This window comes from Chiroxiphia lanceolata, chromosome 3 (genome assembly GCF_009829145.1).
Source record: "Chiroxiphia lanceolata isolate bChiLan1 chromosome 3, bChiLan1.pri, whole genome shotgun sequence".
NCBI classification, from domain to species: Eukaryota; Metazoa; Chordata; class Aves; order Passeriformes; family Pipridae; genus Chiroxiphia; species Chiroxiphia lanceolata.
The window spans coordinates 102,783,544-102,804,000 of record NC_045639.1 but is presented as its reverse complement, the minus strand read 5'-3'; the positions used below and the strand labels follow the sequence as shown (position 1 = coordinate 102,804,000).

The 20,457-nt window shown below is 37.6% G+C and overlaps 1 protein-coding gene across 6 annotated transcripts in view; it reads right to left on the bottom strand.

The window, feature by feature from the left end:
• The window catches only part of LPIN1 (lipin 1), a 79,509-nt gene that overhangs the window by 6,362 nt on the left and 52,690 nt on the right, over positions 1-20,457 (bottom strand). For 5 of the 6 annotated variants that reach the window (XM_032684322.1, XM_032684320.1, XM_032684323.1 and 2 more), the window contains 11 exons: positions 19,708-19,801; positions 18,366-18,553; positions 17,415-17,508; positions 14,985-15,054; positions 13,103-13,195; positions 11,401-11,474; positions 9,293-9,437; positions 7,525-7,673; positions 5,878-5,964; positions 3,350-3,502; positions 107-221 (listed from right to left, as the gene is read on the bottom strand). In XM_032684322.1, coding sequence (XP_032540213.1) covers positions 107-221; positions 3,350-3,502; positions 5,878-5,964; positions 7,525-7,673; positions 9,293-9,437; positions 11,401-11,474; positions 13,103-13,195; positions 14,985-15,054; positions 17,415-17,508; positions 18,366-18,553; positions 19,708-19,801 — 1,262 coding nt within the window. Of the gene's footprint in view, positions 1-106; positions 222-3,349; positions 3,531-5,877; positions 5,965-7,524; positions 7,674-9,292; positions 9,438-11,400; positions 11,475-13,102; positions 13,196-14,984; positions 15,055-17,414; positions 17,509-18,365; positions 18,554-19,707; positions 19,802-20,457 lie in introns of those variants that run through there. The other variant, XM_032684326.1, reaches the window with a different exon arrangement.

The following is a 20,457-nucleotide window of genomic DNA, read 5'->3' as shown; positions in this document are numbered from 1 at the left end:
ATTCTTAACTCTCATTTACAGCTTCTAGGCTCTAATGCAACAGAACCATGAAATAATAGCAACCTTTCTGTTCTCTGCAATAGAAATAAATTCAGCTATTACTTACAGCAGGTCTGTTTCCAAAAGCAGCATAAAAGGGTTCTGTGTTAGGATAAAACAAATTTTTGATGTCTGTCAAACACTGAACTTTAAATTTTTCTGGCTTCTTTTCTATGACCTCCCTGAAATTATAAAAAAGGGAAGCTGAATAAGTACACATGAAATACAGAACAAAACATTTTATTTTCTTTATTCAACATTTTTGCCTAGCTGGATACTGATACAGAGCACCCACTCTTCTCTTACTTCTTTTGGAAGTCAGAGTGCTCATGAAGACAAAAACCAAGCATTCCAAAGCTTACCTAATGGGCACAGTAAATAAATCCAAGGGAACTTCTATTGAAACGTACATTGCAAAGATGGTTACTGAGCAAGGATGGTGGATTACAAGGAGTAGCTAAATCAAGCCCTCTGAGACATAAACTGTCATCAAATAAACTGCCTCCTGTGAAGTGCAGAATGATTCAGAGATTACATTAGCCCTCACTGTGTATAGCGTCTTTTTTAAAATTTTATTTTTAAAAGGACTGCAATCACCATATGTGCTAGAAGCAACTCAGCCTGTTAAGATACTTCTACAGTCAGGGTCCTCCATCAGGGCTAATTAACAAAAGTTAAGGAATAAAGGAATCTTCTATTTCTCTTCAGTTCTCCTTACAGAATATAAAATTCATTAGTGAACAGAGCAGTTATCTCATCCCTGGGCAAAAGCCCTTTCACAACAGCTTCTCTTGGCAAGAAGACTGAGCAGGTGGCAGAGTCTGGAGTTCCCATAACATAGGAAGATGCCAGCATGACACAAAAGCGCTTAAGAAGCTCAGAATCCCAGATACTAGCACCAACACATATGTCAAGGAACATGTGAATAGGACAGAAAGTTCATAGGAGTAAAACAGCCCTTTGGAACAGGAGATCCGTGTATAAATCAAAGTTTGAGAATGTGCAATAGACAAATAAAACTATCTTTCCTTGCATACACCTGATTTCAAACCTAGAATAATTAAATCTATGGATAACAACGCAGTAATTTATTGCCCACACACCACAGCAGCTACCACAGTGTACACTGAAAGATGGGCATTCTTTAGTCTAAACAAGATACCAAAAATAGTATCACTTTAAATGTATTTCTAGATATGAGGAGCATAAGATAACAGTAACTACCTTTTCACTGCATTTATTGTTTAATCAGTCTGAGAAGTGCACAGTAATACCTCCACAGTTTCTTATATTTAGAAGGTGACTGGTAAGATTGCCTGCAGCATGTCACTCAATCAGGAGAACATCTGAACAACCTTCCATTAAAAATTCTAATGAGATATATCCTGTCACAGCAGCTTTTAACTTAGCTTAAAATATTTTCAGTAATCACTTGACATGCTTCACTGAATTAGGAAGAAGGTATGATATTCATAATCTGTGCTATTCTTATTCACTTATTGCAATTCAACACCTAGAAAAGCTAACACTGTCCACACAGAATTCCACAGTGCAATCAGGCACATAAAAAGTTCGTTTCATTTTCACACAAATTTCTTCAAAACCCAATAAGAAATAATCTCACACAAAAATACATTTATGTCAATTGGAACACCTTACAGATCAAGACAAGAAGGATTGCTATTAAAATGTCCACATTTCTCCTATAGCTAAATACACACCATATTAAACACCCCCTATGAGGTTGTGAGCTATGCTGGTGAAGGTACATGCGTTCGGCAGGGTCTCCCATGCCAGAAAGGTCAAAACTGAAGGGTCAGTTAAAATGTCCTCCTGGGCAGAATGGGCTCACTAGTCTCCTGGCAGTCATCCCAGGAGAAGGACAATTCTATTTCCAAACCCGGGCAGATGGAGCTTGCTTAACCCTGTAAGGCCATCCAGCTAAGAGGATACTCTAATTAAACCTACATCCTGAGGACCTCACTGCTACCGTCCAAGTTCGCTCGGCCCTGGCAGATGAACCTTAGGATTAAAGGGTGGGTCCAGTTCTGCACATGCTGCGTCTCACCTGAAAAATCCATTGCACAGGCCTGAAGGTTATACCCATGTTTGTAAAGCCCTGTAGCAACAGGTGAGGGTCAAAACAGCAGGTGAAAGGTGCACTGGAAGCCGCAGACCCAACCCAACCCCTGCATGCAGGCAGTTCAGGACACTGGTCAAGTGACCCCAGAGATGACAGTCTCTTTTGGTAGCATCCTGAATGACCAAGCAGCCTTTTCCAAGGACAGCACTGCTTGCTCCACACAGAGAGGGGCCCAGAAAAGGTGGCCTAAACAAAGCTCATCTCCACCCTTCACCTGGTTGGTTAACCGCAGCCAACGGGCATCTTCTAATTGTGGTCAAACAAAGATTAAGAGACTAAGGCATACATCTGCCTTCAAAGTTGTACCCAAATTGACACTCGCATTCTGGAACATCAGAGCCATGCTTGATACTGCGGATAGTGGACGTCCTGAGCGTCACTCTGCCCTAATTGCCCACGAACTGTCACGTGTATGAGTATTGAGGCCATGTTACTGAGAACACAGCTGCGTTGGGCAGGACACGTCTCAAGGATGAAGGACCACCGCCTCCCTAAGATCCTGCTCTATGGTGAACTTGCCACTGGCTGCCGCAAGAGAGGAGCCCCAAAGAGAAGATACAAGGACTCCCTGAAACAACATCTCAGCCTTGGCCATTTTGATCTTCATCACTGGTCTACTCTGGCCTTCAATCACGAGGTCTGGAGACACACCATCTATAACGCTGCTGCTTCCTTTGAGAACGCACGCAGGATCACTCTTGAGGAGAAATGACAACGTAGAAAGAACCGTGTCTTGCCGATTCCATCCAAGGAGTCTTTCTGCTGTGCCTTTTGCAACCGGACTTGTCTATCTCACATTGGCCTCTTTAGTGATCAGTGCACTTGCAGCAAATGTGGGTAGAGCCCCCCCCAAATCTTCATTCACTAAGCCTAGCCATGAATTAATGAATATTAAACACATGAAGTCACCAAGCAGTAGCTATTGGTAAACAGAGAACACAGACATGCCTCAATATACATCTAAGACATAAACTACAAAAACCATCTATTAACTATCTATTGAATTTTGGTCTTTCTCTAACAAAATTTCTTCTTAGTGAAATTTTGCACCAATATGTAAGAAAAAAAAATCATAAATTATTTCAAGCACTCCCATTTAAAAAAGCTGAGAATTCAGCCTCCACCAACCTTGCAGTTTCTTTCTGCATAAAAGTAAAATTGCATTACCTGTGAAGAGCTGAGAACAGGCTGCTTGGACTCAGCAACACTGGCCCCTGAGGCAGCACAGTTCCTCGTTCATTGACCCAGTGCAAGTATCCTCTGGTCATGCCTGCCATTCCAATAGCACGTGCTGAGCAGTACAAAAACTTATATCCATTTCTGTGAGCAGATACAAAAGAAGAAACTACTGTAAAAATAAAGCAGGTATTTAAGTATTAATAATTTTTGGGCTTACTTTTACATTAACCAAGTCATGGCTATTAGACTTATGTTTAACGTAACTTGATTTAAAAGGAATAAAAACATTTTTGTCAGAAACTTGAATAATTAAAACCTATCTAGTTCCACTGCATTTTGTGATTGCACCTAAAGAGGGGTCATTTATCTCTGCTCTTCTCATGACTTATGACTCCTCATGGTTTCCTATCCACCCCTGCATGGTAGAACCATGAATTAACTGAAATGACAGCTGTGAAGATGAAAACACTTGGCATAAAACAGATAATGGTGTATAGGTCTTTGTTTTACTAAGACTATTGCATTACTGCCTCTTGGGCCTCTACAAAAACAGATTAGTTTATGTGCAGCAGTAACATATTAGTTCAAGTTGAAACAAATTTGAACTTCAAAATACAGTATGAGAAGTAATCCTTAACTTGACATTGAAATAAGTCTTGGTAGAAGTCATAGGTTGCCTTTGGTTCTGTTCATGGTAGAACAGAGTCCTATCTGATACTAGTTCAACTTAATAGCAGTTTACTTTCCAATTCCTATAAAGAAATTACTGTTCATAAAATACAGACATATTGTATTCAGTGCACGCATGGTCATTAGATCTAACTACTGAACATTTATATGGTGTTCAGCTGTAATATCCAGCCACTACGTAATTAACTCAGTAATTTGAAAACCAACATGACTCAAATCTATTTTTTCCCCTATGTTTATGATCACCAAAGCCCTAACAACTGACAGTGCTGGTAGGCACAGAAATAACAACTGCAATTAAAAAAATTAATTAACATTTTCACCAAATGTAATGCAAAGCTTATACACAGAACTCAGCATGTGAATTCCCAGGCTGTCTTGTCTTTTCTGTGTACATGTATGTTTACACACAGACAACTGTCTCTGGTATAATTAGATTTCATCATCCATAATTTATAATTCATCATCCATGTAAAACAAAAAGCAATAAACGAACCTTAGCATAACCCTAGCACACAGAACAAATCAGATTAACTAAGAGGACAGTTGTGATGTGTACTAGAGGTACATTTATGGTAATCTGAATATCTAAGAAAAGCTGACTTTAATATAATAAAAGAAAACAGCAATCAGTAATCTTCCTTGTAAAAATTAAAATAAGATACTTTATCTGATCCCATTCAGACATCAATTAATTTTTCCTCATATCCTTTTTTCTCTCAGTGGGTAATTACAAAATTCACCATACTCTGCCTTTCCAGTGTACACAATGGCTTGACTACATTGTAAAATGTATCAACAGAACCAACAGTACACCTGTACTTCTGCACCAGTCTTGCTCACCTAGAAGCATTCCCACACATCACCCCATGTGATCTGGTACTGTCTGATTGTTTTTCTACTGTTCATATTCATCAGAGGAAACATCCCCAATTTTTTGGAATATATTGCTCTAGGTAATACCCAGATAGTCTTCTTGTTAATGACATTAACTGACCTAGAGCACAGCTGATATACTGTTGCCCAATATTTCTTCAATAACTAATGGGAAAAACCATTTTTTTCTAAACATGGTTAGATCTCAGGTGTACTGAGCCACTTTTTGAAGATGCCCACCTTTTTCCATGGATTACGGAGAATGTAAAAGCCACACCTAAACATGATGAATCCAATCCTTTACCTCCTCCAATGGCATGGAAACTATTTATCACTGTGGACCAACAGGCATCAGTGCAGGTCAATTACTGGATTATAATATGGTAACTGGTGTTGCCAGGTTAAAGCCTTTTCCTTAGGTTGTTCACAGCATATGCCTTACTGACTTTCAATAACTTTAAATTGTACTTTAAGCAATGTTTACTTATCACCTACTCTCAAAATTAACCAATGACACAAAAATATTTTAAGACTGATCCTTCCTAACATTTCAACTTAACAATGGAATAGCAACGAACACTTGTATAGAGGAATAACAAAACAAATTGTATAATCATCAGTATTAAAAAAATTACACGCTGCAACTCCATAACTCGTTCAAATTACTACAGTCTTTGGAACTAACTGCAAGTATCTGTTTGGGATGGTTGGAAGAGCAATCACTACTCATAGATAGGGGGCTTTTGCTTTTGGTATCACAAAGCAGGTTTTGCTCTGGACACCATGCAGCAGATGTCTGCACTGTGTAAGCATCACTGAAGTGATAAGATATTGATGAAATTTTTACCCTTATAGGTTAAGAGAAACTTAAGAGAAATTGTAATTTTTATGTGCATATAAATAAACACAAACAAGCCACAGATGCATGAACAGATTTACTGAATACTCACTGGCTCACTTTATGGTACAACTTTGCAATCCCTTGGTGTGTCCAGTCTTTGCCAAGAGTTGGTAAAATATGGCCTAAAGTATCTGACCTGAATAAAGAAAAAACAATATAATTGAACTGAAAAAAACCCAACACTTATAATAATAGTTGAGGATAATACAAACCCCACTACCTTACTTGGCTAGCAGCAAACGAAAATGTTTTCTGTAAGGCACGGATTGTAATCGGAGGAGGATTATTTTATTCCCCTTTCTTTTGAGACAGACTGATGTGTTCATCGTTGGCCACACTGTTTCAATTACTCTTGTGCCCCAAGACAGATAAACTTGTGACCCATAAAGTAACATGGAAATTACAGCACATAGGCCATCAATCAGACACATAGGAGGCCACCAGTACTAAGCATACCTTTTGAGGTTTACATTAAATATTTTCTAAATAAACCAAATATATTCATAAGGGAAGTTTACGGGAAATTGAGAGCATGAGATAAGTCACATTCTAGCTTACTTCAAACTTCTCCACATAAAGCCAGGAGTTGGTCACATATGAAGTATTTTGAAATATTTATTCTGGTTTCAATATATTTCCTGCTTTATATGAGAAAATTATTTACAGTATAATAACAAATGGTGCAAACAGACACCTTGCTTGACTAAGCATTGTACAGATACACAGCAACAAGTCCACACCCTGAATATCTTGCATCATAGAGGGAAAACCATTGGGCAGCAGTTTAGGGTGGATTTGCACTGGTATTGTAAGGTGAAGTGATTAAGTAACTCTGGGCAGCTCAACAACAGAGTGAAGAATAGATCCCATTAACTTTACTGAAGCTTAAAAAACAAAAGTTTACACTGAAAAAGAAGTCTGCAATACAATGGATAAATCACAAGAAAGAAGAGAGTTTCAGTTTAAATCAAGTGTTTTAGTTTCTCCCAGATTACTCTTGGAAATTATTTTTCCTCGTTCTTTTTTCTCATTACATAAAGTTAAGTTTCATTTTGAAATAAATTGATTTAAAAACAAAATCTAAGCATTTCACTTAAAAAGACAATGTTTTTGTGTTTCCTCTGTTCCACACACAATTGTTTTCCCCAGTGTTAAATAACTAACTAAATAAAAATCAGCGAGTCAGTGAATCATTTTGGTCACTTCAAAATTCTGGGTTTTTATCCAAAGTACTGATCTGAAACTTTCTATCAGATTCTAATTCTGAAACTGATTCTGGAGTCTTGTCTTCTAAATAATAATAATGCCTCTCACTGGAATGCCCCAGTAATTTCTTCTAAAACAAAATTCTCGTGTTTCTTCTTTTTAATGCAGCAAGTGCGCTTCGTAAGTGTCATGCAGCAAAAAAGTTAGGATTTTGCAGAAAGTCCTCCAATACTACTGTAAATACTATCATGAAACACCAATAGATGAGAAATAATGGGAACATATGGCATGTATCTTTATTAAATTAAGAATTCAGCTAAGGATTCTTGCACTGTTTGACAGCCAAATTTTTTTAAAAAAATAAACACCCTCAGAAAACACTGGAATGTAATGATTCTCTGACTCAGAATTCCCTGTTAATTATTTTTGCCTTTAGTCTAAAGGGCAACTTGTCCTTGCAGATAAAGTCTCTCCCTGCTCATGAACTTACCGTGTGATGGTTCCATCAATGTCAGAAATAACAACTTTATCATCCCAATTCCATAGGTAAATGGTGCCTTCGCAGCGGCAAGTGCCTTGATACTGTGTTGTAACACTAAAGGTCACATCGTTGGGGCCATTCTTGAGCTTTAAGCTTTTCTGCAAGACATTATCAGCAAGATGATCAACAAACTGAACATGTGAAATGGGCACAGTGCAAATACAAAGCCACAGATGATCATTGCCTCCGTCACACTGAATCTTACTGCTTTCAGCAGAGCTGTGGTCTAAATAAGGACAGCAGAGGTTTGTCCTCTGTTGTGTATATTAGACATTGATATATAGGACAGAACAAAGTAAATAAAAAAAAATCTGTTTCACAATTAAGGTATATTTAAAAAAAATAAAATCCCCAGATGTTCACATAAACAGCAACAAATGGTGGAATAGGGACCATCTCTCGGGATTTTCTATTCTGAGATATAGATACACATGCCAAGGCATGTGAGTAACATGAAGTTCCATAAACTCTAATTAAGACTGTTTATATGGGGATTTGTGTTCTGTGGTATTTCATCTCTTTCATATAATAACCTACCTCTCACACCACATGACCTATTACCCTTCAGTCTCCACTAAATATCCTTCACTCTACTCTCCCACTTTGCTGACTTTCACTGTTTCCTGTGTTACTCAGTGACATGCTGGACAAGAGACTATTGATTTGACTTTATTTGTGGACCTACCTGTTCATTTTCCCCAAACCTGTAGGAATTTAATACTCTAAGTGTATCTTTCTTAGTTAACTTTCACGGCTGTTTTTCAATTAGTAAAAAAGTGAAAAGGAGGTGGGAATGAAGAATAACTGATGGGTAACTGATCAGTCTCAGCCACTGTTTCATCAAGAAAACAATTTAAGAGCAGTTTTAGCTCCAGTTAATTTCTGCAAGGTTTCTGAAACTGAAACATACCAATATATTTATGCCACCCTCGCTTTCTGTTTGCTATAGAAAATTACCAACACATGCCATCTATCTCTTGGGAAAAATTCAGTATTTCTTACAAATTATCGAGGCAGTGAGCAATGGGCTATTTAATGTTGTACACCTTGTGTACATTTCCTTCAGAAAACTGATTGCCTGTAGGTAAGACGACAAGAAGTATTTTCCTGAAGTAGCCCATTTTTCCAGATCAAATTGAAATGTACAGAACACCAAACTGAAACAGTTTTGTCACTATTAGTCAAAACACCTCTGTCACAGAGGAAAAGAAATGGCTTCAAAGCAGTTAATAGTCTGGCCTCATGGTAAATTCACAAGCAGCTCTTTTACAAGTTATTAACAGAAAACTGTATTTATGCAAAATGTGACTGTCTGCCTATGAATGAGAGGAAAGGAAAGAAGGAAAGAAGGAAAGGAGAAAAGGAAAAAAAGAAAACAGAGAGGCTTGTGGGTAAACATATACACACTATATATACTACAAAAAATGATGTGGCTCCAGTACACTTTTACACAGGTGAAAAATACATACTTCGGAATTTAATTTTGGCATTTTTCTAAATGGAATCCCACCTCTGAATGCCAGCACTTGCTGCAAGGAACAACATTCATGCTTAATATATAAAAGAGAAAGGGAAAGTTGATTTTTTTTTAAATGTAACAAGAGAGAGAATTAAATGGAAGACATGAGAGGTAATTAAGCTTTGCAAGCCTGAATAACAATGTGGTTCATATTGTACTAGAAATGACATTTAGGACAAGGACGTAAAATTAACTCACAAGCTGGTCAGAAGTGAGTCGAAGTGATTTTTTGTAACTGACTCCAGACAATAATGAGAGATGATTGGAGTTGGTTTGTAACGACCCAGGGTTTTGTTTGGCAGCTCTAGGGTCTTCATCGCTTGAAGAAGATTCATCTTTTATTCTGGAACATTGCACACACAGAAAATGATGTTATCATGTCAGTAAATGCATCTCAGTATCCATTAAAAATGCATTAACAGTGAGTCACCAAGTAAGTCCTTGATTCTCTGCTTCCAAGTACTGTCTCACAGGAGGTCATTCACAACATGACTTTGAATATATCAATGAAGCACTGAATTTTCATTCATTAATGTTCCCCATTATTCATAGTTGGATTTCTCTAGCCATTCACTTGTTTTCACTATTTAAATTTAACAAATATAAATTAATGTGCTGTACTGACTCAAAAATCTCATAGTGGTAAAAAAATAATACCCACCAGATACTATAACTACAAAAAATACTCTGTTCTCAGGAGAAGAGAGATGTATTTGTTATTCTGGTTTTCTCTTACCCGTTCTCTCCTTCCCCAAAGAATTTAAAAATTAATAAAAAAGAAATGCAGGTGGTGGAAATTTTATTATAGAAAGTAACTCATCTTTCTCTTTCATTGACTAAATTCAGCTTATTGGATTATTCTTTTCCAGAATTTTCAGGATTATCCCATTCAGGATACAAGGATGAAAAGTCATAAAACCTGAGCTCCCTCACACTATTCTGTTTAAATATGCACTGGTATAGGTTGGGTCTTTTTTTTCTGGTACAACCATTTTTTAGAGATTTGTTAAGGGTATTTTTCTTCAGAGAAAAAGTTTTCCTACAGTAAAAAAAAAAAATCTATCACTGTAGGCAGAAGGTAAAATACTCTTTCAGATCCTACAAATCTTATCTTTAAAACAATCAGCATTTGACCTCTTATTCAATCACACCTGGACACTGTTTGATGTTAGGAAGTCTTGACCCAGTATCAAGGTACTGTATGTCGTGACTAGCAACATTTAAAAGCCTATTTTATCTTTTTGTGACACCTCATCTCAAAAGCTTTTCTCAACATCCCACTTGTCACATTGTGATGGCAAACAGTAAATTTTTAATTACAGACTTCTAAGGTCAGTTAAAATTTAAACAAAGAACAATTTCAGAATCTAGTCTGCTTCAAGTCTTAATCCCACTTTAAAGCTTATCTTTAAACAACCATGTAAGAAACAGATCTAAATGTCATGTGTCATCCTTAAAAGTAAAATCAGCCTTCCTGATTTATTCCACGGTTCTCAATCGCAGAGAGGCAAGAGAGACAATAGCCAGTCTCCTACAGAATGAGGAATCTTCCTTCCAGTCCATTCACCTGGATTGCAGCTGCTGACCACCAGAAAGAACAACAGCTAATGACTTTTTGTTTCAGAAATGTGACTCCCAAACTTAACATAATGAGAATATTTGAATCTGGTGCTTTTCAACTGTAAGTTTAGACAGCACATAGATGAGCTGTCTTTACATTAAGATCTGTAAGCCCAGAAAAGGGGCAAGGTAGAAGAGCTGTTCCTGGGTAACTCATCCCTCCAAAGCAAGTTAAAGCTCATCTTATGAAAGCTTCCTAAAGGTGAGATTCTGGCTATACACTGTGATTCGTTTGGAGCACAAGAAGGAAGAGACTCCTGCAACCCTTGAAAGAAGGAACAGAAAACATGGCTATCATCTGTGAAGAACACTCTGGAAAGTCTTAGGCCCCTGAACTTCCCAAAATATGCAGGAACAATTTAAGTGGCCAGGCCATAAATTCAAGTAAATTGAAAAATTTGGCAACTGGGATCTGACAAAAACATGGGTTCATCCATGATGTTCCCTTGAAATGGGAATGTGTGCCACAGAGCTGCCAGCCAAACCACAGAAATGCCAGGGTGCACCCACTAAGTCTGCAACCCTGCCACGGGCAGAGCCCTCCTATCTGCACTTACGTTGTGCAATTAGTAACAAACTAAATTTATTTCACTGAGACAGTATTTCTTTGATCAAAATATACGAGGTGCTTTCACTTTTAAAAGGTAATTCTTGCTTATTTGAGGTACAGATAATTTTGAGGATACCTGTTTGCCCTGCTCATCTGTGAAGAGTCTTCTATAAGTCCACTCTCACTCATATCTTGCTCTGGCTTTGCTTCCTGTAAAAACACAAGTATGAGTAGCTAGGCATCTCCTGTTGAGCAGAAAGCAAATGTCTTCAGAAAAACACTTGAAAATCAAATTCTGTCTTGTATGAACTTGGAAAAAATCAACAGCATAGAATCATAGAATCAGCTGGGTTGGAAGGGACCTTCAAGATCATCAAGTCCAACCCCTGATCCACTACCACTGCGGTTACTAGACCATGGCACTAAGTGCCACATCCAGTCTCTTTTTAAAAATTTCCACGAATGGAGAATCCACTACTTCCCTGGGCAGCCAATTCCAATGTCTGACTACCCTCTCTGTAAAGAAATTCTTTCTAACATCTAACCTAAACCTCCCCTGGCACAACTTGAGACCATGCCCTCTTGTCTTGCTGATAGTTGCCTATCAGCATGTTTGTTTCCTTTGCTTGTAGGTAAAGTAAAATCTCATGGTTTCCTTAAAGAATGTAGGCTGTTCAAAGACCTAAAAAATTAAAATATAAAACCCAGAGAGTAATTGAGATTTAGTTTCGCATGGAAGAAGTAGAGAAATATCAGATTTTATATCTAGTACTGTTGAAGTTCTGGGATCAACTCCATAACTACTCAGTTCATACACCTCAAATAGCTAGATTTCATCTGAAAAAGCAAAGTATGACTCCGGAGATGGAAAAAAATGCAATTCCCTTTCATAGAATCATTAAAATTTTTAATCCAATAAAACTCTCCAAACTGCTCTTGAGTAAATCCTGAACACTACTGATTGTCATTCCACAAGATTTTTAAATAGTGAATAGTTCTACAACTCAAGAGATAACCAAATACTTCCAGAGGTAAATTCTAAAAACTTCAAACAACTACAAAACTAAAATCTCATGCTCTGAAGCCCATATCCACAGAGCAGTACAATGGTTATTTCAAGGCTGAAGAAGTTCCTGACTGAGGCATAACCATAAAATTGTATTAGAAGTCATTTTCTCCCCTCAAGTACTAATGCTTCAGTAGAATAAATTAATATGAAGAGGTTTTATTAGAAAATTTTAAAGATTAAATATGTCTAGACAGGAGATCAATATTTCATATAAAGCTTTGGTTTTTTCACTGCTCTTTAATGTTCATCCATGGCTTTAAGACTGTTACCACAAACTTTTAATGCTTTGAAAAGAAACTCCAGAAGACTTTCAAACTAACATATATATACAGTTTTCCATCTTAGGTTTTGCTGAATTTTACAGCTCACACTACTCATAAATATGTCTGTTCCTCAACTATCAAAAGAAAGTTGTGGAAAGGTAGGTCATCTGCGTTAAAACATTAAATTAGTGGCATAACTATTTGATTCTAGGTTCCCAAAAAGAGATTTAATAGATTAGATAATACTGCCTCAGATTTCTTTATAAAAATAAAGGCAGAACCAAAACTCTTCAGTCAAATGTTTCAGGTAGGGTCTGATCCAAAGCTTTCTGAAGTCAAAAGAAATTAGACTCCAGACCATGTTTAAATATCTCTTAATGTCTATATCCTCAGTCAAATTGACTACTAAGTTGCTTTCTGAAGTAAAGTTCTGAGGGATGAATATGGAGATACCCAGCCTTCCCATTGCAACAAAAAAGAAACTCTTGCTTGCTTCTTAAACTTACCTCTTTAATAGTGCTGTTCCTCCCTCGCCATGAAAACCACCACCTTCCACCTTTTTTGGGCATCTTGTCCCTCATTATAGATTCCACAGTTGCCTGTGATAAATGGATGGTAACATAAAAAAGGCCCAAAACAAAGGACAACCTGATATATGTAAAAGAAAAAGTGCCAAACACACAATTTTAACTGATAATAAATAGAATAAAAGTAAACATACTGTCTGTGGACCATACATTCTACTAAAGCAAAATCTAATGGTATCCAGAGCTGCTCTGAAGTAACTTAAGCATGAATACTTATGGTATATTTAAAAGGAAAATGAAAAAGAAACCAAATCAAAGAAGAAAAAAAGCATAAAGAGATATTAGTATAATGTCTAGAATGGAGAACCTACTGTTTTTAAGTTATTTAGTACAAATTATATGTTAAAAAAAAAGAAAAATATCACTTTCTGAAGGAGCTGTCATGCAAAACAGTAAAAAACTGACATGCAAGATGGCTATTCTCATTTAAAAATAACTGCAAAGTTCATCATTAATCACCAGTTTAGAAAAAAAGCGAAGACATTACTAGCTTTTATGACAATGTTAGAATTGTTTGTGTTTTTTTTTTATAAACCCTGGATACTTTTCATTGGTTCTATGCACTAGACATAAGTAGAGAAGTTTCTTTCAATACCCATAACGACTAGAGCCTTATGCATTGCAACAAGGAGAGTTGAATTCTTTCACTCAGAGAGTAGCAAAAGATGAAAAGGGAAAATATTATAGTAAAGGTGGCCACAGGGTTTAGTATGCCCTGGAACAGCTTAGCTACTGCCTTTCTGAGATGCTAGCTTCCACTGTAAGCAAAGTCACCAAAAGAAAAAGCTGTGATGTTCATTAGTGATTTTTTAAAAATTGAAAAAAAATTCAAAGAACTCTTAGCAGTAAAGGGAGGCTTCACTCAGCTAATGTGTGGAACAATGCACCCCTTTTCTCAGTTTTTCCCTAGGTTCTCTCCACTGTATTATTTAAAGTATATGAGGTCAAAAAAGAAATTACAGAGGAATAAAGTTGAGTAAATGACATCTTTTTAAACAAAATAACAAAAACAGAGCTACTGAGAATGGAATGCCACCACTGAGAACAGCTACAATTTAAAGAGGTTCTCAAACATATTGATAACTTCAAGCAGATGTCCTATTGACTTTTAGTGAGAGAATTCATATGCTTAAAATTAGACATGCATTTAAGTCTATTTTGCAAAACACAAGTGATTTCTTTTTGCAAAAACTTCAGTTTTCAATCACTTTACAGTGTCTGTTTTAATAAAGTATCTTAGTATTTCAATTCCTTAGTTTCATAACTATAGCAAATCAAAACTCTAAATAACAAGTCATGAAGAAAACCAGTAGGATGACTGGTAGCATAAATGAGTAATTTTAGTTTCAGAGGTACAGTTCAACCAAGTAAATCTTCCCAATCATACAGACTGCTCCAACTATAAATACCGGTTTCTCCACTAAACTAAAATTGCACTGCCTAAAAAGTTATCAGCCTTCAGAATACACATCAACCACTAAAAAAAATATGAACATACTGAATTTCACACTCATAGATGATTTTTCTCAAACACTAACATGGGCCAACATGTTTACAATCCATATTAACGAAGTAAAAAAGGAAGTTTTCTTCTTCAAAATAGTTGTAATCACCTGGCAGCCAAACACTATTCACAAATCAAACTTAGTCCGGCTTATTTAGCCCTTAGCATAGGCTAGACAAACAGTTATGTGTGGATAGATAGTACTGTGTTCTCTTGTACAACAACTCTCTTCCCTCCCTTAATCAATGGCATAATTTCACAACTCCTCTTCTTACCAATCTTCACGTTCAATCTCACCTTTGGCAAAGGTTTCTGGAATGCCTGCATTGCCAGCAGAAGGGGACCAGCTGTCGTCCAGTTATAGTACCTGGGCATGCAAGAGAGACAATTGTAATCCCAATTCACAATCTACTTCGTATTTATCATCTGGCACGTTAAAGCCATGAAACAAAGGTCAAACTCTGGCCTGCACTAGTAATAACAGACCCATCTTATTCCACAGGTATTTATGGCATATACTTCTCAGGGTATGTAAGAGAAGCTAGACCCTTTAGAAAGGGTATTTGTCATACATTCCTCAAGTCATCACAGAATCACAGAATGGTTTGGGTTGGAAGGGACCTTAAAGATCATCTAATTCCAACTCACCTGCTAAGGGAAGTGACACCTGCCACTAGACCAGTTACTCAGGGCCCCATCCAACCTTGTCTTGAACATTTCCAGGGATGGTGCATCTACCACTTCTCTGGGCAACCTGTTCCAGCGATTCACAGTAAAGAATTCCTCCTAACATCTAATCTAAATCTTTCCTCTTTTAGTTTAAAACTGTTCCTCCTTACCCTATCGCTATCAGCCCATGTAAAAAGTTGCTCTCCTTTTTTCTAAGCTCCCTTGAAGCAGAAAAAAGCTGCAATGAAGTCTCCCCTGAGCCTTCTCTTCTCCAGGTTGAGCAGCCCTGTCATTCTGTATTCATAGGAGAGGTGCTCCAGCCCTCTGAACACACCTTTGTGTCCTTCCTTCAGACTTGCTCAAACAGGTCCATGTCCTTCCTGTGTTGGGGACGACAGACCTGGACACAGCACTGCAGGTGGGGTCTCACCAGAGCTGAGTAGAGGGGCAGAATCACCTCCCTTGACCTGCTGGCTACACTGCTTTGGATGCAGCCCAGGATGTGGTTGGCCTTCTGGGCTGTAAACACAGACTGTTGGCTCATGTCCCACTTTTCATTCACCAGAACCCCAAGTCCTTCCCCACAGGGCTGCTCTCAATGAGCTCATCTCCCAGTCTGTACTCATGCCTGGGGTTGCCCTGACCCAGCCACAGCACCTTGCATTTGAACTTGTTGACCTTCATGAGGTTCTCATGGGCCCATTTCTCAAGTTTGTCCAGGTCCCTCTGGCTGGCACCCCTTCCTTCTGTTGATTCAACTGCACTACTCAGTTTTGTGTCATCTGCAAACTTGCTGACGGTGTGCTCCATCTCACAGTCTACGTCATTGATAAAGATACGGAAGAGCACCAGTCCCAAGACAGAGCCCTGAGGGACACTGCTCATTATCACCCTCCACCTGGACATAGAGCCATTGACCACAACTCTCTGGCAACCACCCACCCAGCTAATGTCCTTACTATACCTCATTATCACAGCATGAGCCACATTTTTTACAAGGTTTTCCATTTTTTCATCAAGGAACTACGTAAAAGTCAAGGGATGTAGTCTGTAGAATGTCAAGTTTCTGCTATTACATGTTGAACAGGGGTCAACTCTTGCTACAGACAGTAGGACAATTACAGTATCCACTGCCTAGGGAAGCTCAAGCTCACACAACATTCAGAGAATATGACAGTAAGATCCTCACTAAGTACTCTTTTATTCCCAACACATTCAGTAGGCAGGTAAATACTATCATCAAATCCAAATGACTCTGTCAGGGAAGCAGGAAATGACTCACCTCAGAGCACAGAGAGGGTCAGGTAACATACACAGGCCATAACATACACAATACACCCAGTACATGAGATTTGCATAGGCAGTGTCTGTGACTAAGGGTAGCCAATCCTCTAAGTGCAGCACAATGCCATGATGTCTCCTCTATCCTCTAACACTTTGCCAGATGTAAGGTTTTAAGTTAAAGAATCCTTCAAATAGCTGCATCTGCATATGGCATAGACTACAGCGCTGCCCTGCTGCTGGCAATATAAACATGAAATAATCTTAGCCTTGCAGAAATGTCTCATCCTCAGTGGTTGAAGTTTGACAAGTCTTGAAAAGCAATGCCTCCAGAGAGGCGTATTAGCAAAATATTCAGTACATACAAAAAAATTGCTGGGTACTGAGTGACTGCAAGCAGACTGACACATCCCTGCAAATATTAATTATTCAAACTGGCTCAGGGCAAGCCTTAGCAAGTTCATATCATATTTAATTTTTACTCTGTCCATTGAGTGTGAATACTATCAGCATTTAATAGCAGCTTCTTGAAATTCAAATTGTGTCAGTTAGCTCTAATAGGTCATTTGAAACTGCTCTTTACTTTCAATTTAATGGAGGAAAGGTAACTAGAAGGGGCTGAATTCACCATGGAATTGAATCTTTCTGGATGAATCCAAGCTACAGACATTCAAAACCTGTTTTTCAGCTATGGCTAAACTTATCTAATGCACTGAAGTGCCACAGAAGTGTCTTTGTTACAACAGTAATTTTTTTTCTTTTCTGAAATATACTTACTTATTTCCAATCTTAACCACAAGGTTAGGGTCATCGATGATAGCAGGATTGTCCACAAACTGCTGGTATGTGACTGCATGTTCTAAGAATTCTTCTGGGGGGGGAAAAAGTTACATTTGTAAAGCATGCATTTATAGATGCCTGAGATGGGCCAACCTAAACCTCATAGCATCTCTCAGGTACACAGGTTTTTTTGTTTCTGGGTGTCCTTCCTGTTCAACATACAATCTAAGTGAAAGCTCACGGATGTAATTATGAGGGAGGAAAACTTCCTTTTAGAAAAGTTATAAAATTTACAAGTGATTCAGATAACAGTATGACTCCAATAAATCACAGTATATTTGAAATGTTTTAATAAAAAGCTTCTGAGCAGCAATCAGTGTAGCATTAGGTTCATATGATTTTATGATGCCACAATACTGCAGGAAGTGTAAGTCTTAACACATTTATCTTCTCCTTATGCCACTGGAAGTTTAAGGAATAGAGTATTGTAGGTGATGTACTTAAAAGTTACACAAGAAATTGGAGTTGAGACGGGAACTCATGTTGAGCATTCCAACTCTCTATCCTCGTGTCCTCATTTACAGACCACCTTTTCATTCCTGACAACAGCTGTGAATTTCCTAGCTATATACTATACCAAGTGGCAAAAGCACCACTAACACTATTGTGATACAAAACATAGCACTATCAGGAAATAAAAATACCAATAAAATACTTTCAAACATTTTTGTATGTAGTGGATTACTAAAACATGTTAAAAATAGTAAGTTCTATATAAGTCTACTATTCTAAGCATAAAAAGTTCTAGAAGACTGATTATTACATGGCCAGTATTTATCTTCTCAACACATTTTTGAGCACAGCCACAGGAGGGCTCTGCAGCCTCAGGCTGTGATGCTCAAACCTGGCTGCCAGCAAATGCCTGCAATTCAGAAAATCATTCTGTACCTTTGGTTATCTCTTTGTTGTCAGTAAGGCCTCCACAGAGAGAAATGGCAATGGAGGGCAAATCCCGAATTCCATCCGAGGTGCTTTCGGCTCCACTGTCAACACCTGAGCTCCCAACAGACTGTGGAGAGTGGCTGGCTGACCGTGGCCCCGTGTCATTTGTGCTCTTACTTTGGACATTATCCCCACTGGAAAAGAAAAATCAGGAATTCAGTCTTCATGTATTCCTTCCCAAATTCACTCCCTTTGACAAGCACTGTATACATTTGGTGCATACTAAGATTAAAAAAAAGAAAAAAAAAAGAAAGTAAAAAAATTCGTTAAATTTTACAGCACATGGGAACAAGAATAATGTAAATTAAATAATAAACTAATATGTTTAATTATATAAACTGATAGCTAAACCCAAACAAAAATGTGTATGTTTGTGTATTTATGTGTCATGTATCTATAAATAAAACACTCTACATATAAACTACTAGGATTAAAATTTTAAGAAACAATAAATCATTATGCCCACTTAAAATTTTTGTATAGATGAGATAATTATTACAAAATTCAAGCTCATCAAACTGTGCTTTTCACTCCAGATTTATAAGAATGCATTTAAGAAATTTTCAGTCTGACATTTTCTCCATATAACTAATCTTTTCCAGTTTTTTTGAAATGCTAATATTACAACAGCTGATTTTAAGCAAGCAAATAAGAAAAATAAAATACACAAGCTACTTTAGTTATGGTTCAATGACTTTAGTCAAATGACTAGAGTATGATGTGGAAAGAGGAGCTATAAATGTTACAAGAGGATCTAATAAAGATCAGAATGAGTTGGAAATCGTATGCTCAGGGTGCAATATTTTCATATATAACTCTGTCATGGATCTTCCAGAAATTATTTTCTCACATTCATATTTATAAGTGATCACCCACAGTAGAGCAACACTAGAGCAATAATTTTCTGCTAATACTGCTAACAGTAAGATATGTTCTTCATGGTAATAAGCCAGGACACGGGGATAAATATATCCCAAAGCCAACTGCTCTCCAAGGACATGTGAGTAACACTCATAAACATCAGTGTATATTACATAATGATCTACAATCAATATATGATGTTTAACTGACCAAAACAGAAAACAAGCTGCAAGCACACTTCTCAGGCCCAAATGCAGCACCTTCCAAAAGCTCTAATATTCCTCTCTAGAGTTTTATTTTCCTTCTACCTTCATCTCTGCTTGGACTCTGAAAAAGAGGTCTTATCTGGTTGGCAATGAGTTTGATCTAAATATGGAAGGTGACAAGAGCTCTTTAAAAAGTAAAAATATAAGAAAAAAACTTATACTTCTTGGGGAAATAAAGTGCAGCAACTTCTGGATCCATGTCAGTGAGGTCATCTAAATAGACACCATCAGCACCAAGATGCCGGCTTCGTTTGTCTGTAAAGAACAGCACAAATCAGCCTATTAATTAATATTTTCTGAGTAACAACCCAGAACTGTTATTACTGTTTAACTATTCATTTTAAGATTGAGAAACCAGACAAGTTATAACAGTTTGTGAACTGTATTTGTACAGAATGGTACTGCCAAAAATTTCAAAACAAGTTGTTCAAACTATGAATATACAAAATGGGACAGCAGAGGACTAGTTTTGAGACATGCTGAAGACTCCCTATGCCAGACAAGATCACTAAGAATCAGAAGTCAGTGGTCACTGCAGGAAAACAGCAAGAGGAAAACCTAAGTATCTGCAGAGGCCTAATGTCACAGTATGGCAGTCAGAGCATTTAATCTCCTAATCTTCAATCTCTCCTTGCAAAAGGGAAGTAACAGACTAGACTATAGTCTCTAACACACTATAACTGGCTTGTTAGGAGACAACTCACTGTTGAGCACATACAGCTGATGTGCTGCCTGTGCACATGCACCATTGTAGGGGACAACACAACGCTCTTAAGTCTGTCACAAGGACCAACACACAGAGCCATCACTGTCCTGTTGTTGCTAGTACATCTAGACAAGTAACCACTGCGGGACCAAAAACTAATTTGGAATTGATTCTCAAATGCACAACCTCTCACTATCCCAATTTT